Source organism: Lemur catta, chromosome 1 (genome assembly GCF_020740605.2).
Source record: "Lemur catta isolate mLemCat1 chromosome 1, mLemCat1.pri, whole genome shotgun sequence".
NCBI classification, from domain to species: domain Eukaryota; kingdom Metazoa; phylum Chordata; class Mammalia; order Primates; family Lemuridae; genus Lemur; species Lemur catta.
In genome coordinates, this window is record NC_059128.1 from 52889062 (window position 1) to 52904281 (window position 15220).

The 15220-nt window shown below is 37.9% G+C and overlaps 1 protein-coding gene across 5 annotated transcripts in view; it reads right to left on the bottom strand.

The window, feature by feature from the left end:
* Positions 1 to 14801, bottom strand: part of MIA2 (MIA SH3 domain ER export factor 2) — a 100776-nt gene extending 85975 nt beyond the window's left edge. For 3 of the 5 annotated variants that reach the window (XM_045568117.1, XM_045568106.1, XM_045568088.1), the window contains exons 1-4: positions 14486 to 14792; positions 11788 to 11921; positions 7994 to 8080; positions 2563 to 3787 (exon numbers count right to left, since the gene is read on the bottom strand). In XM_045568117.1, coding sequence (XP_045424073.1) covers positions 2563 to 3787; positions 7994 to 8080; positions 11788 to 11921; positions 14486 to 14600 — 1561 coding nt within the window. In that variant the 5' untranslated portion in view covers positions 14601 to 14792. Of the gene's footprint in view, positions 1 to 2562; positions 3788 to 7993; positions 8081 to 11176; positions 11206 to 11787; positions 11922 to 14485 lie in introns of those variants that run through there. The other 2 variants (XM_045568097.1, XM_045568125.1) reach the window with 2 other exon arrangements.
* Between the last annotated feature and the right edge of the window lie 419 nt (positions 14802 to 15220).

A 15220-nucleotide genomic window follows, 5' to 3' on the forward strand; every position in this document is an offset into this window, starting at 1 on the left:
TTGCCCAGGCTGGCGGGCAGTGGCTATTCACGGGTGTGATCATAGCACACTACAACCTCAAACTCCTGGGCTCAAGAAATCCTCCCCCCTCAGCCTCCCAAGTAGGTGAGACTACTGTACTGACATGCACCACTGTGCACAGCTAAATAAAATTTACTAAAATGATTTTCAGGATGCCTACAAGTTTCTATAATTATGCTATAAAATATTTTTATATATCAAGCTTTTGAATCTTCTGTATTTTTGGACCTGATATTGTTTCATTTTGTTTTGTTGTAGTCTCTCATCTTCTTTGCAATTACTGTGATCTGCTTTGTCACAAATATTCCTTTAGGACCTAACAAGTTTAGAATAAGAGAATTTTTCTTTTAATTAGCCCTGGACAGTCTAGGTCTCTAATGTTTTTAGTTATTAAAAGCATCATACCTGCACCTTTCTTATTTGGAAAAGGATTAGAATCTGAATATCTATATGCTGGTTGAGGATGTTGATCGAGTAGAGAGCTCATAATTTGGGGAATGTTAAACTATGACATATATTTCTGGAAGTTCAGGAAAATTGGCTGGTTCTAATGGAAATGTATTTCCTCCTGAGTTGCAACCTTGTTGGCTTCTTCCTATGAAGGTTTTCTGTCATTCTAGGGTTTAATTACTTCTGTATTATTGGTCAATGTTTGCTGAGTTTCTAATCTGTTCTTCATAGAGACATCAGGATAGAGACGTGGGAAAGTCATATTACATAATTCTTTTTATTTAAAATACAATCCACATGTTTTTTAATGATGGGAGTTGCTAGATACTTGGACATCTACAAGTATCCTCTTGTACTGCTCTATTCTGTTGTCCTCTGTTGAACTCCCAGAATTGAGAGCCTTAAGGGAGAAAATTGAAAACTTTTTACCTTATTTTTGCTTGAGTTTCCTTATTACTTTGTACAGTTAAAGAAAACCCACATTACCATTGCTCTCCCTAGGAAAAACAAAACAAATCAAAACTACAGACCTAGAACAAACTGTAATTTAAGAATCAAGACTATTTTGAATTATTGAAGATTCCCTTAATTTAGGTTTCTAAGAAAACCATTCAAATATAGTTGTATTAGAAAAGTGTAAATGAGATAAAAAATGAGTGTGAATCTACCAGCATAGGAAGTCAATAGACATTATTTAAAATAGAAGAATCAAAGCAGAACAATATAAAAATTCTATTTCAAAAACTAGAGGTAAATACTAAAAAGATTTACTTTAGAAGCAAAAAAAGGAAATTATTGTTTCTGGGACAGAGGTGGGCGTAGAGGTAGACAGAAGGAACAGAAATTGCTTTTGAAAAAAAAATGCCTTAGCGCACTATTTAAATTTAACCCTATTTACAATAATAGTTTGATTAAAATTAAAATTTATTGTAAAATACCTTAATGTCTTCTTAGAACATCAATAGATTGCCAATCATTCTTTTTTTGTTGATATTTTGTTTTATAATATTAAGATCTAAGTTCCAGCGTAACAACCCAAGTGCCTGTCAATTCATGAGTGAATTACTAAAATTTGGTATATGTATACAATGGAATATTACTAAATTATAAGAAATGACAGTGATCTAGCACCTCTTATATTTTCCTGGATTGAGCTTGAGCCCATTATCCGCAGTGAGGTATCACAAGATCGGAGGAATAGTCTACACATATACTCACCATCAAATTGGTACTAACTGATCAACACTGTGGTGCTTATAGGGTAGTAATATTCTCTAGGAATTAGGGGGTTGGGGGGGACAAACTTACAACTAAGGGTCACAGACACAGTGACCATTGTAGAGGGGAAAGGCATGCCTCTAAACCTCGCTTGGGTGAGGCAAAGACATAAAATGTAACCAGAAGATATTTGCACTTCAGTGTTTATTGCAGCCTAATTCACAATGGCTAGAATATGGAATCAGCTTAAGGGTTTATCAAGGAACAAATGGATAAAAAAGATGTGGTGTATGTACACAATGGAATATTATTTAGCCATAAAAAAGAAGGAAATTTTGTCATTTGCAGAAACATGGATAGATCTGGAGGACATTATTTTAAGTGAAATAAACCAGGCACAAAAAGACAAATATTTCATTTTCACACTCATATATGGGACCTAAAAAAAATTGATCTCAAGGAAGTAGTGAACAGAATGATGGCCACTAGAGATTGGTAAGTGTGGTGGGAAGGGATAATGAAGAGGTATTGGTGAAGGGGTAATTCTGATTAATAGAAGGAAGAAGTTCTGATGTTCAGTGGTACAATGGGGCAACTATAGTTGACAATAGTTTATTGTATTTCAGAACAGCTAGAAGTTTTCAAATGCTCCCAACATAAAGCAATGATGAATGTTTCAGGTGAATCATGTCCCAGTTACCCTGATTTGATCATTATATGTTGTGTGCTTGTATCAAGATGTAATATGTACTCCATGAATATGTACACTTATTATGTATCAATAAAAATATATTAAAAAATAAAGAACACTTAAAAAATAAATAAATTGTTAAAAAATAAGATCAATTATATCATAGATATTTTCATACCAACCTGACTCACTGTATCTGCTTTCCAACATCATAACTTTCATGTTATCTATGGGATAATTTTCAGTTGAAAACTCTTCTGTTTCATCATTTTCAACTACATTATTTTGATCCAATGTCTGTTTGGGAAATGACAATTCTGTTTCCTTTGGAATGTTCTGAAAGCTCCAAGGGTTATACAAGAACTTTTTCAAATATGGCAAGGTATCAGAATCATCTGTTTTCTCTAAAACTCTTTTCTTATCTATTTGATCTTCTGTTTCCATAATCTTTATCATTTGTATTTTTTGTTCCTTATAAGGGTCAAATTCACTTGCTGTAGGATGTTCATGTTTATCTCCTCTACCATCTTCTTCATTTTTTCCATCATCTGATATAATTTTATCTTCATTGGCATAGGCAAAGCCCAGTATACCAAAACCAAAATCAAACCAACTTGGCTTGAGAATTGAGCTGTCATTTATGATTATATCTTCTTTTTCTGTTAATATTCCTATACATGGAACTGTGGCTTCTTCATCAGATAATATGGAATTGGGAACATCTTGTAGTGATGGATTGCTTTCTTTGGACAATAATTCAAGCTCTGTATCCTCATCTCCAAATCCTAAATACCTTTTAAATCCACCACCAAACCAACCAGTGGCTTGAGGTTTAAGAATGTGCTCTGACTCAGAGGCTAGTTCAGACTGTTGCTTTGGCACTGCATCAAGTTCTGATCCAGGTTCCTTCTTTTGTTCTGTTTGGTGCACACCATTATTTAATTCCTCTAGGTCATTCTTATCTTCCACTGCTATTTTTCTGCTGTGAAATGAGCTTTCTTGTACAGGTTCAATGACTGATTCAAAAGCCTTCTCTTCAGTTTGTTCACTTCCCAATCCAAACCATCCTGTTACTTCAGGCATAGCTGAAGATAGTGGGACATGATCCTCTTCTGGAATATGATCCTGTTCCACTCTTTCAGCTTCTACTTCTTCCCAGTCTTTTGATTCACTAGTACTCCTGATATCTTCAGGAGCCTCTGATGCTGGGAATTGGTCTTCAAATAAAGTACTTTCAGAAGTTGCATAAAATCCAGATTCTATCTGAAAATCATTTTCATATTTACTAAATTTTTGGTCTTTATCTTCTTCATATGTATATATATTTTCACCATTATCACTGTTTAACTCACTATCTTCATTTTCAAATGTGTAGCTTGCTCCAAGAAGACAAAGAAAATCAGATTCCTAAAAGGAAAAAAAATATGAGTGACATAAATGCACTAAAGTTCCTTGTTTCTCCCTGAGTCATTTAAAATGAATTACTATGATTTTCCCAAGACTATACAACTACCTCCACAGCAGATCAAAAACTGAAATCAAATCTTCTAATCTCAAACACTTGTATCACAGCTGACTTCTAGAGGTTAATGATCTAAACCTAAATGAAAATAAAACTCCTTTTACATTATGGTATATTTGTTATTAAATAGTTGAAAAATCTGAGAAGCAGAAACAATCAATGCTTTGAGTATATATTGCAAATAAACTCTGATGAAAAGGCATGCATATCTACAAAATCTTATACCTCCTGAGAGTATGCTGACTTGGCACATGCATGTGTGTAGTGATTTGAGGAAGAGTGCTACGGCTTGAATATGTCCTCACAAACTATGTGTTGGAAACTGAATACCCAATGCAACAGTATTGGGAAGTGAGGCCTAATGAGAGCTGATTAGGCCATAAGGGCAGAGTGAATGGATTAATTCCATTATTGCAGAAGTGGGCTCACTATCACAGGAGTGGGTTCCTTATTAAAGGATCAGTTCAGCCCCCTCCTGCTCTTTCTCTATCTTGCCCTCTCGCCTTCTACCATGGGATAAGACAGCAAGAAGACCCTCATCAGATGCTAGCACCTTGATACTGGACTTCTCAGCTTTCAGAACTGTGAGAAATAAATTCTTTTCTTTATGAGTTAGCCAGTCTCTGGTATTCTGTTATGGCAGCACAAATGGACTAAGGCAGAGGGAAATTGCACAGCATATGATTACAGTTCAAACAGACCACAGGCTCTAAACCATGAAGACCTGATTAAAGATTGCACTAAAACATTAAGACTTATTTTATTGAGATGTTGCATACAGCCAATGGAAGCAGGGATCTTCCTGCTCTTCTCACAGAACAACCAAATTATTAGGAAGAAAAATGATGAAGATACTTTTTTTTAATCTAAAGGTTAGAAATAGTGATATGTGCTGCTTTTTGGATATTACCATTATGAAATGAGAATAAAGTTCAGGGTTTTAAAAACTAAACTTCAGAATTGTAATTTTATAATATGTGTTTGGCACTGCAATCTAGTGAGTGATTAATAACAGACTCTGGAGTCAAACCCTTGGGTTCAACTCCTGACCTTGCCATCTACTAACTTTGTGACCTTCAGTAAATTATACAACCTTTCTATGCCTCAGTCTTCTCATCTGTAAAATGGGGATAATGACAGAGCCTACTTTATAGAGGTGTTCTGAGGATTAAATGAGACAAATACTTAGACTATTAACTGTCTCTAGTAAACATTAACTTAGCCCAGCCCAAAGTTACACTACTCCAGAGGCAGCCAGTATTATAGGGGTAAAAGGCTCAACCCTCTTGCCTTAGGACAACTTTGAAGGGCCATCCTAACTTCAGGGCTTCTTATAGAATCAACTGAGACTTTGTAGCAACTGAATCACAATTCAACTTCTCAGTCTGCCCAGTTGTGCTTTCTTTTGTTTCCTCACAAGTATTATTCCCAAGAGTACTTCTCAGTAAACTTCTTGGATGCAAAGATTCATCTTGGTGTCTCTTTCCCAGGGAACTTATTATGTATTTATTTTTATGACAGCTGAGGGCTAAGGGATCAGGGAACTAGACATAAGAATATGAGGCATCTGTGTGCTTACTATGTGCCTGTGCTGCACTAGGTGCTGGAATTCTACAGTAATCAACAGAAAAAACTAATTGTAGGCTGGGCGAGGAGGCTCACGCCTATAATCCCAGCACTTTGGGAGCCTGAGGTGGGAGGATCACTTAAACCGAGGAGTTTGAGGCTGCAGTGAGCTCTGATGATGTGACTACACTCTAGCCTGGGCAACAGAGCAAGACACTGTCTCAAAAAAAAAAAAAAGAAAGATTTACGGATGGTGAAACTGAGGCAAAAAAGAAAAAAAATAGAAAAAAAAGAAAAAAATAATTGTAAATTACAGTAAGTGCTACAGAGGAAATAAACAAGAAGCAGTGATTAAGAAGCAATAATTTCTTTAGAGTCATCATGTAAGGCCTTTCAGAGGCACTGATTTTTATTTTTAATTTGCAAATCAGCATACTTTTTTCTGCTTTCTTGATGTATAATTGGTATGCAAAAAAACTGCACAGGCAGAGCATGGTGGTTCATGCCTATAATCTTAGCACTTTGGGAGGCTGAGGTGGGAGGATCACCTGAGGCCAGGAGTTTGACAACAGCCTGAGCAAGAGCAAGACACTGTCTCTACAAAAATATAGAAAAATTAGTTGAGCATGGTGGCACATGTCTATAGTCTCAGCTGCTCGGGAGGCTGAGGTGGGAGGATCGCTTGAGCCCAGAAGTTTGAGGTTGCAGTGAGCTATGATGATGCCACTGCACTCTAGCCAGGGCAACAGAAGAAGATCCTGTCTCAAAAAAAAAAAAAAAAAACACAAAAAAACTGCACATAATTAATGTGTATAATTTGTTGAGTTTGGACAAATGTATACAGTGGTGTTACCATCACCACAATCCAGGTGATAAATAAATCCAGTCCTTCTGAAAGTTTTCTAGGAGGCATTGACATTTAAGCTGTGGCCTACAGCATTAAAACATAAGAATGAACTAGCCCAAGTGAAGAATTTGGGGAAAACATTCCAACCAGAAGAAATAGTCTGTTTGGATCCCTGGGCTGGGAAAGAGCTCTGCCTATTCTAAGAACGGTCCAAAGGCCAGTTTGGCCAGGAGCACGTGAATGAGGGGAGAGTGGCAGGAGACAGGGTTAGCAAGGGGGCAGAAGCAGATCATGTGGGCCTGTGAGGCCAGGGTAAGGAGTCTGGGCTTTATTCCAGGTCCAGTGAAAACCCATTAAAAGTTTTTAACCAAAGCAATGGCATGATCTAATTTTTTGTTTTTATTTAAGCTTTCATAAGATCCATTGCTATTTGGAGAAAGGATTAGAAGAGGGCAAAAGGGCCGGGCGCAGTGGCTCACGCCTGTAATCCTAGCACTCTGGGAGGCCGAGGCGGGTGGATCGCTCCAGGTCAGGAGTTCGAGACCAGCCTGAGCAAGAGCGAGACCCCGTCTCTACTAAAAATAGAAACAAATTATCTGGCCAACTAAAAATATATACAGAAAAAAATTAGCCGGGCATGGTGGCGCATGCCTGTAGTCCCAGCTACTTGGGAGGCTGAGGCAGCAGGATCACTTAAGCCCGGGAGTTTGAGGTTGCTGTGAGCTAGGCTGATGCCACGGCACTCACTCTAGCCTGGGCAACAGAGCAAGACTCTCCCTCAAAAAAAAAAAAAAAGAAGAGGGCAAAAGTAGAGCCACAGAGAACAGTTAGAAGGCTATTGTACTGTTCTATCAAGAGACAATGGTGCTTTGGTTTAGGGCTATGGTGAGAGTGGAGATGAAGAGAAGAAAATATACTCCAGCTATATCTTAGAGATAGAACTGACAGTACCAATTATTATACAGTAAATGGACAGCTAATCCCATAGTTTGTGCTGGGAAAGAGCCAGAATATAGACAGTTTGTTTAACTAGACAGACTCGCTTCACACTGACCTCATTTAAGGTAAATTGGCTTAACCTGGAATTTGAATTAAATAGACTATTCAAATTTATATATGGAAAAGTCCCCTTCTGATTCCCTTTCTTATTATCAAGCTCATTAAAAACTCCAAAAGCAAAAGAGGTTGTACAGATATGAGACCTAGGGAAACTAGGGGAAATAAACTTTGGTCCTGTAGGACAATAACATTAATTAGTAATAATATCTAACACACAGCACTTACTGAGTGCTGTTCTATCTACATCATATATTCTCATTTATTCCTCAATAAATTTGAGGTAGCACTATCTTACATTCAACACCCCCATTTTACAGATAAGGAAATTGAGTCATACCAGGCTAGTAAATGGCCGAGTCTGGCTTTGAACTCAATCTCCAGAATCCATGCTCTTAACCACTAGACTCTACTGATAGTCTGTTAATTGTTCAGAAAGCATCAGTTTTGTCTTACCTAATTTTATTCACATACTCAAACTATTCCTAGTGTAAATTCTCAGACCAACTATTTTATGAATTTACTATGCAAGGTACATAACCAATGGACATTTACAGGGAGGAAAATAGTTTTAGCCAATACATTTTAAACTCAATTAATAACTGAGAATGAATTTACTCACTTTAGTCGATATTTGAACTTCCTCAGATATGAATACCTCTTCAATCTGGACTGCATCTCTGGGAAAATATCCAAAGTCCTTCCCTTTCTATCAGAATGATGAACAAAGATTATGAAGGAAGAGTGATCAAAGCAATAATAACTCTTGAGCCTAATTTTTCCCTCTGTCCTTGGTTTTTACTTACTCTAAATCACAAGCTTTAATTGACTATCAATTGCCATCTAAAAGAAAGTGAGTGAAATCACGTTCTTTTGTTATTCAAAAGAACAGCATTAGGCAGGGCACAGTGGCTCACACCTGTAATCCTAGCACTCTGGGAGGCCGAAGTGGGTGGATCCTTTGAGCTCAGGAGTTCAAGACCAGCCTGAGCAAGAGCAAGATCCCCATCTCTACTAAAACTAGAAAGAAATTATATGGACAACTAAAAATATATACAGAAAAAATTAGCCGGGCATGGTGGCACATGCCTGTAGTCCCAGCTACTCAGGAGGCTGAGGCAGGAGGATTGCTTGAGCCCAGGAGTTAGGTTGCTGTGAGTGAGGCTGACGCCACGGCACTCTAGCCCGGGCAACAGAGTGAGACTCTGTCTCAAAAAAAAAAAAAAAAAAAACACCAACAAAAGAACAGCATTAATTTAAGGGAACAAAGAGCCAAACTGTGAAATGCTACTGTTTCAAAGTTCAGAAAGAAAATCAGTCCACCTATTCATTTTCTTCTTTTTACTGTTCTTTATGGTCTTCCTTGTCCAGGTGGACCACAGATTACACCAGTTGAACAGGAATATCAAAAGGCCAGGCAATGGCAGCAGTCGCTAAGCTAGATGGAACTGTGACATATTCAATGGCTTCAAGATGTTAAAATCAGATAAGAGATTTAAACTCTAAAAGGCCACAGATGGATTCATCAAGATAGTAAAGGTCCACGGGTACTCTAGGGAGGATTTGGTTCCATTCTACTTTTCTGGGGCTACCTTAATAACAAAAATCCTCTTTTTTTTTTTTGAAACAGAATCTCACTCTGTCACCCAGGCTAGAGTGCCATGGAGTCAGCCTAGGTCACAGCAACTTCCAACTCCTGTGTTTAAGTGATCCTCCTGTCTCAGCCTCCCGAGTAGCTGGGACTACAGGTATGAGCCACAACACACGGCTAATTTTTTGTTTCTATTTTTAGTTGCCAGGCTAATGTTTTTCTATTTTTAGTAGAGATGGGGTCCTGCTCTTACTCAGGCTGGTCTCGAACTCCTGACCTCAAGTAATCCATCCGCCTTGGCCTCCCAGAGTGCTAGGATTACAGGCATGAGCCACCGAACCTGGCCACAAATGTCCTCTTAAACCAGTTCAAACACATGCAGGATGTCTCCCGAGAGTGAAGGCTTCACATAACCACCTCAGTTTCCTATCCCTCTTAACATTTTTATCATAGCTCACTGTAACCTCAAACTATTGGGCTCAAGCAATCCTTCCGCCTCAGCCTCCCAAGTAGCTGGAACTCTAGGCACGTGCCACCACACTCAGCTAATTTTTAAAATTTTTTGTAGAGAGCAGGGTCTCTGTGCATTGTCCAGGCTGGTCTCAAACTTCTGGCCTAAAGCAATCCTCCCACCTTGGCCTCCCAAAGTGCTGGGATTACAGGCATAAGCCACCACCCCGGCCGCTTGTTAAAGTTTAAAGAACATTTTAGTCCTCTGATCCAGCACCATTACACCTCAACTGTAATTCTTCCAACTCCCCAGTTGCTACAACTATTTGGAAACTGACAGTCTGTCAAGGAAACTTAAACAGCTATCCGCATGAACTTAAACATCAAATGCACAAAGCTAAGGGTGCCTGAAACTTCACCCGGGCTCCACACATTAAACACTGCCTGCTTTTGTGTGAAACTATTATTTTACACATAGCAAACAAGAAAGAATCCTTTCTTTGTGTCTTATGATATCTACTGTGTCATTTTTCTTACAGCTGAATCGGATGCCTCCAATGCATTCAAGACAGAGACTGGCATTATTTGTAAAGCACCCTAAGCAGTAAGGAACCTCGGTAGTTGCAGAGACCAGGCAAACAATTATGACCAGTGACAATCAGAAGTTCAGTCATACAGTCCCTGACGGGAAAAGCAGGATTTCATACAGAATCTGCTCCTTCAAATAGTGACCACAGAGGCTACACAAGGGAGATCTGATGCGTAGCAATATGGGAATGATGTGTGTATCAGGTTGCTCATACTTGTTCAGCTTGGAACTAAATTACTTATCATAACATCTTTTCATTATAAACAAATAATGATATAATCCAATATATAAACCTTTTCTAACTGCAAACATTAATCATTAATTTTCCTATGTTATATATGCAGAGATGATTCAAGCTTCTAGGAATCTCAGTGCACTAGGACTTTGGGCCAAATAAAGTTTCTCCCAGTTGTTTTTTTTTTCCATGAAGAATTCATATACCTAGCTTCCCTAGGCTAGCAACCCTTCTAAGGGTCTCTTCAATAATAACTCAGCCTTTTACTTGCTCAGGAAAACATGTCTTTTAATCTGATTAACTAAAACATCCCAGTCTCTCCAAAACTTGACCATTTGCAGCACCAAAAGATGGCTGGGGCTGCCTAGCCATCCCATAATCTCCATCAGCACCCCTAAAGTCTCTCCAAATATATTTTAAAAATCTAAATTTAAAAACTATGCATGCTGGGCTGGGTGCGGTGGCTTATGTCTGTAATCCTAGCACTCTGGGAGGCGGAGACGGGAGAATCAGGAGAATCACTTGAGCTGGGGAGTTTGAGGTGGCAGTGAGCCACGATGACACCACTGCACTCCAGCCTGGGTGACAGATCAAAACCCGGTCTCAAAAAAACAGATTCAAGTAGACCTACCATTCGATCCAGCAATCCCATTATTAGGCATATACCCAGAAGAACAAAAGTCATTCTATAACAAAGACACCTGTACCCGAATGTTTATAGCAGCACAATTCACAATCGCAAAGATGTGGAAACAACCCAAGTGCCCATCAATCCACGAGTGGATTAGTAAACTGTGGTATATGTATACCATGGAGTATTACTCAGCTATAAGAAATAATGGTGATACGACATCTCTTTGGTTCTCCTGAAGAAAGTTGGAACCCATTATATTAAGTGAAGTATCCCAAGAATGGAAAAACAAGCATCACATGTACTCACCAGAAAATCGGTTTCCCTGATCATCACCTAAATGCACATGGGAAAAGGATACCAATTGGATATCAGACTGAGACGGCGGGGTGGGGGGAGGGGATGGGTGTATGCCTACATGATGAGTGCGTTGCATACCGTCTGGGGAATGGTCATGCTTGAAGGTGGAGGTGGGGGGTGGGGGGAGGGAATGGAGGTATGACTACATGGTGAGTGCCAGGCGCACTGTCTGGAGAATGGACACGCTTGAGGCTCTGACTCAGGGCGATGGGCGGGACATGGACAATGTATACAACCTGAGCTTTTGTACCCCCATGAAGAGCTGAAATAAAAAAAATAAAATAAAATAAAAAAAAACAACAACAAAAATGCACGCTATGTAAAAATAATTTCAAGGCATTCTCTTAGCCCAACCAGACTACCTTCCCAAAAGCCTCCTTTACAGAAATTTTGGAACCATCACTGAACCTAACCATTTTTTGTTTGTTTGAATATGGTAAGGGTTTTTAATATTTATACAGTGCATTGAAATTCTTAAAGTTCCTTTAAAGATGATAAGCTGGTATCCTTGTGCAAGTTGGCCATTTTTTTGCATTCGATTTTTAAAACTAGATACTTACACTTCCTGCCCACAAATCTTCCCTTTCTCCTGCAAGTTTAACATAAACAGATATCTCTTCTCCTTTAGTGAAGTTCAGGTATCGGCAGTCAGGTCCTCTGTAATCTCTCGTGGCTGAGACTCTGCTCATTAAAGCTATGTAAACATGTAAAGAAATACTTACACACTTTAAATTAAAATATTATTTCTGCTCCTTCTATCTTGCCCTTCTCCAATCCATCCTACATATTAATATTTCCAAATTCTAATTTATTTATATCATTTATGGCCTCAAAAACCTACATACACTTCCCACTGCATGCAGAATTCTAAGTCTGAGCTTTTACGCTTGGTATCCAAGGCTGTCCATAACCTGGTCCCCTTCCCCTATTTAAAAGGATCACCTTGCTGGGTTTGCACCTATAATCCTAGCACTTTGGGAGGCCAAGGCAAGAGGATAGCGTGAGGCCAGGAGTTTGAGACCAGCCCAGGCAACACAGTAAGACTCTGTATCCACAAAAAATTTAAAAATTAGCTGGGCATGATGGCTCATGCCTGTAGTCCTACTTACTTGAGAGGCTGAGGTGGAAGGATTCCTTGAGCCCAGAAGTTTAAGGTTGCAGTGAGCTATGATGATGCCACTGCACTCTAGCTGGGGCAACAGAGTGAGACTCTGTCTTTAAAATAAAATAAAATAAAATAACCTTCTTCTATTCCTATTCCTACTCCTATTCCTTTACACAGACTCAGGGATATAATCAAGCTTGTTTATCAATTGTCCCTGGAATATGTCATTATCATCCTCTAGTCTATAGAGAAGGAAAAGATAATCAGTTTTCTTCCTGCCACCTACTATATTCTAGGCATTATGATAAGCATGTTCATATTTTTATTTTATTAAATCCTCAAAACAGATCTATGAGATGAATAATTTCATCTCAGGCTAACAAATGAGCTTTCAGCTAAGGCTCACAGGGTTGGTCACACACTTCTGGTGGAGCCCAATTTACACTGAGGTTCTTTTCACTGCAACATCCCCTTCCTTATTCTGAGATTTTCTTCTGTTCTTTCCTCAGTCTAGAAATCCTTCTGTCTCTCTTCATACTTAACTCATGTCCTACTTCCTCTATGAGGCATCCTAATCATTTCAGCCTACTCTGATTGCCACTTCTCTCAACTTCAATATTATCTATTATCCTTACTACACTGTATGACTGTTTACTGCTTAATATTTACCTGTCTTATCATCATTTACTAGAACAAAAATTCCTGGAGGGCAAGAAACTTATCTCACATTTCATTTTATTCCCTTAGATGCACAGCACACACCCACCCACCAGACTCAGCCCACAGTAGGCCAATAACTAAGAATGAATCATATCCACATGTGCCAGATTCAGCTCTTCAACACACAAAGTAATATACACACCATATTAACTATTATAGTTATACTAACATGTAAAATAAAATGTTTTTATTAAGCCATGCAATTAAAGTTAAAATAACATTATAAATTACTATAAATTTGAATGTTCCTTTTCATGTTCTGCATCTGGCTCTAAGGATACTAAAATGAGGTTGAAATGTAGAGAAAAAGATTATTGTTATTATGAAATATCATCTAGTAAACTTCTCCCCATATTAAATTACATATCCAAAATATTACAGAAAGCGTTTACTCATAAAACTGTTACATATAAATTATTTATGCTTACACTAATAATATTTTGCATTTTTAATTTTCATGTTACAAATTAGAAATAATTTTCACATAATGGAATGACAGAATTTATTTAAAGCAACTCTAACATATTGGGATGCAATTTATTTTGCACCATAATGCTAATAACAGAAAATAAATTAAGTTCTTAAAGGGTAGAATGGAAGGGTGGGTATGGTAGCTCACGCCTGTAATCCTAGCACTTTGGCAGGCCAAGGTGGGAGGATCGCTTGAGTCTAGGAGTTCGAGACCAGCCTGAGCAAGAGTAAGACTCCCGTCTCTACTGAAAATAGAAAAAATTAGCCAGGCGCAGTGGCACGAGCCTGTAGTCCCAGCTACTTGGGAGGCTGAGGCAGGAGAATTGCTTGAGCCCAGGAGTCTGAGATTACAGTAAACTATGATGATACCACTGCACTCTACCCAGGGTGACAGATAGAAACTCTGTCTCGAAAAAAAAACAAACAAAAAAAACCCACAATAGAATGAAAATTAATTTTTCTTTATAGTGGATAAAGGGAGATTTACATTTGCTAAAATTTAGACAGAATAAATCATGATGGTTTGAAATAAAAACATTTTTTAGAAAACCCATGAAAATCAGAAAGTTCTGATTATGAAATGGAAACTAAAAGTAGGACTTCATAAATAAAGAACTATCAAATGGCTTGATGTCTTTTGTTACATGAATCAATTATATTTATGTTTAAAAGATAGTGAAAAGGGGTTGATTAATGTTTTTGAGGTATGGATTGATATTATTATAACTTCTGATATATTTCTTTCTATACTGGGCTGGTCTTTGCCTTTTATATTTTTATATTAAATACTATTGCAAAATGCTTTACTTCCAGCATTTCTTTTTTATACAAGCTACACTTTATAATTCTAATATTTCTCCATGATATTAATGATCATTTTTATCACACATGTCCATAACAACATTTTATGTTATTCAGAACCTCAATTTAAAAGGAGAAGAAGGGGAAAAAAGCAAACTTACTTTCACATTCCAAGTCACCACATTTTTTAAGGTCTGCCAGCAGTTTTGTACCCTCCAGACACTTTGTCAGGGAAATAACCAAAAGAAGGATTCTGTGAACTCCAAGCTCCGCCATGCTAAAACAAGTGACCGGGAATCCCAAACGAAGTTTAAACCAATTGTCCAGGTTGTAGATATGCCAGCCAAAACAGGAGATATTCTAATCTCTTCATTAAATATAAGACAAAAAGGTTTGAGGTTTTCTAAATCCCTTGATAACTACATTTTTCCATTGGCATACAGGCTTAATTTGAGGGACAAACACCCTCTGTTCTCGATCTGCAGTGTCAGGAATCCACATAATACATAAGAGTTTAATAATTAACAAGGATTTTTAGTTGGACTAATGTCCCATGAAGATAGCCCATGTAAAACTGTCTCACTTAAAGGCAGCTTGCATTTCACAGGATAGATCTGAAACAGGCCTCCACAAAAAGGTAGTTAATTTCTGTTAAAGTCTTCAGATAGATTAGTCAACAAGTACAAACCAAGTATTTGCTGCATACAAATACCAGCTTCAATGGAGAAAGTATATAGTTATATGTAGAAATAGTAATAATTTATATTAAAAGTATGGTTTTGAAATATCATGATGAAAATTTTTTGAAAAAACATTCCACTTTCATATTTAAAAACTTTTTTTTTTTGAGACAGAGTCTTGCTCTGTTGCCTGGGCTACAGTGCTGTGGCGTCAGC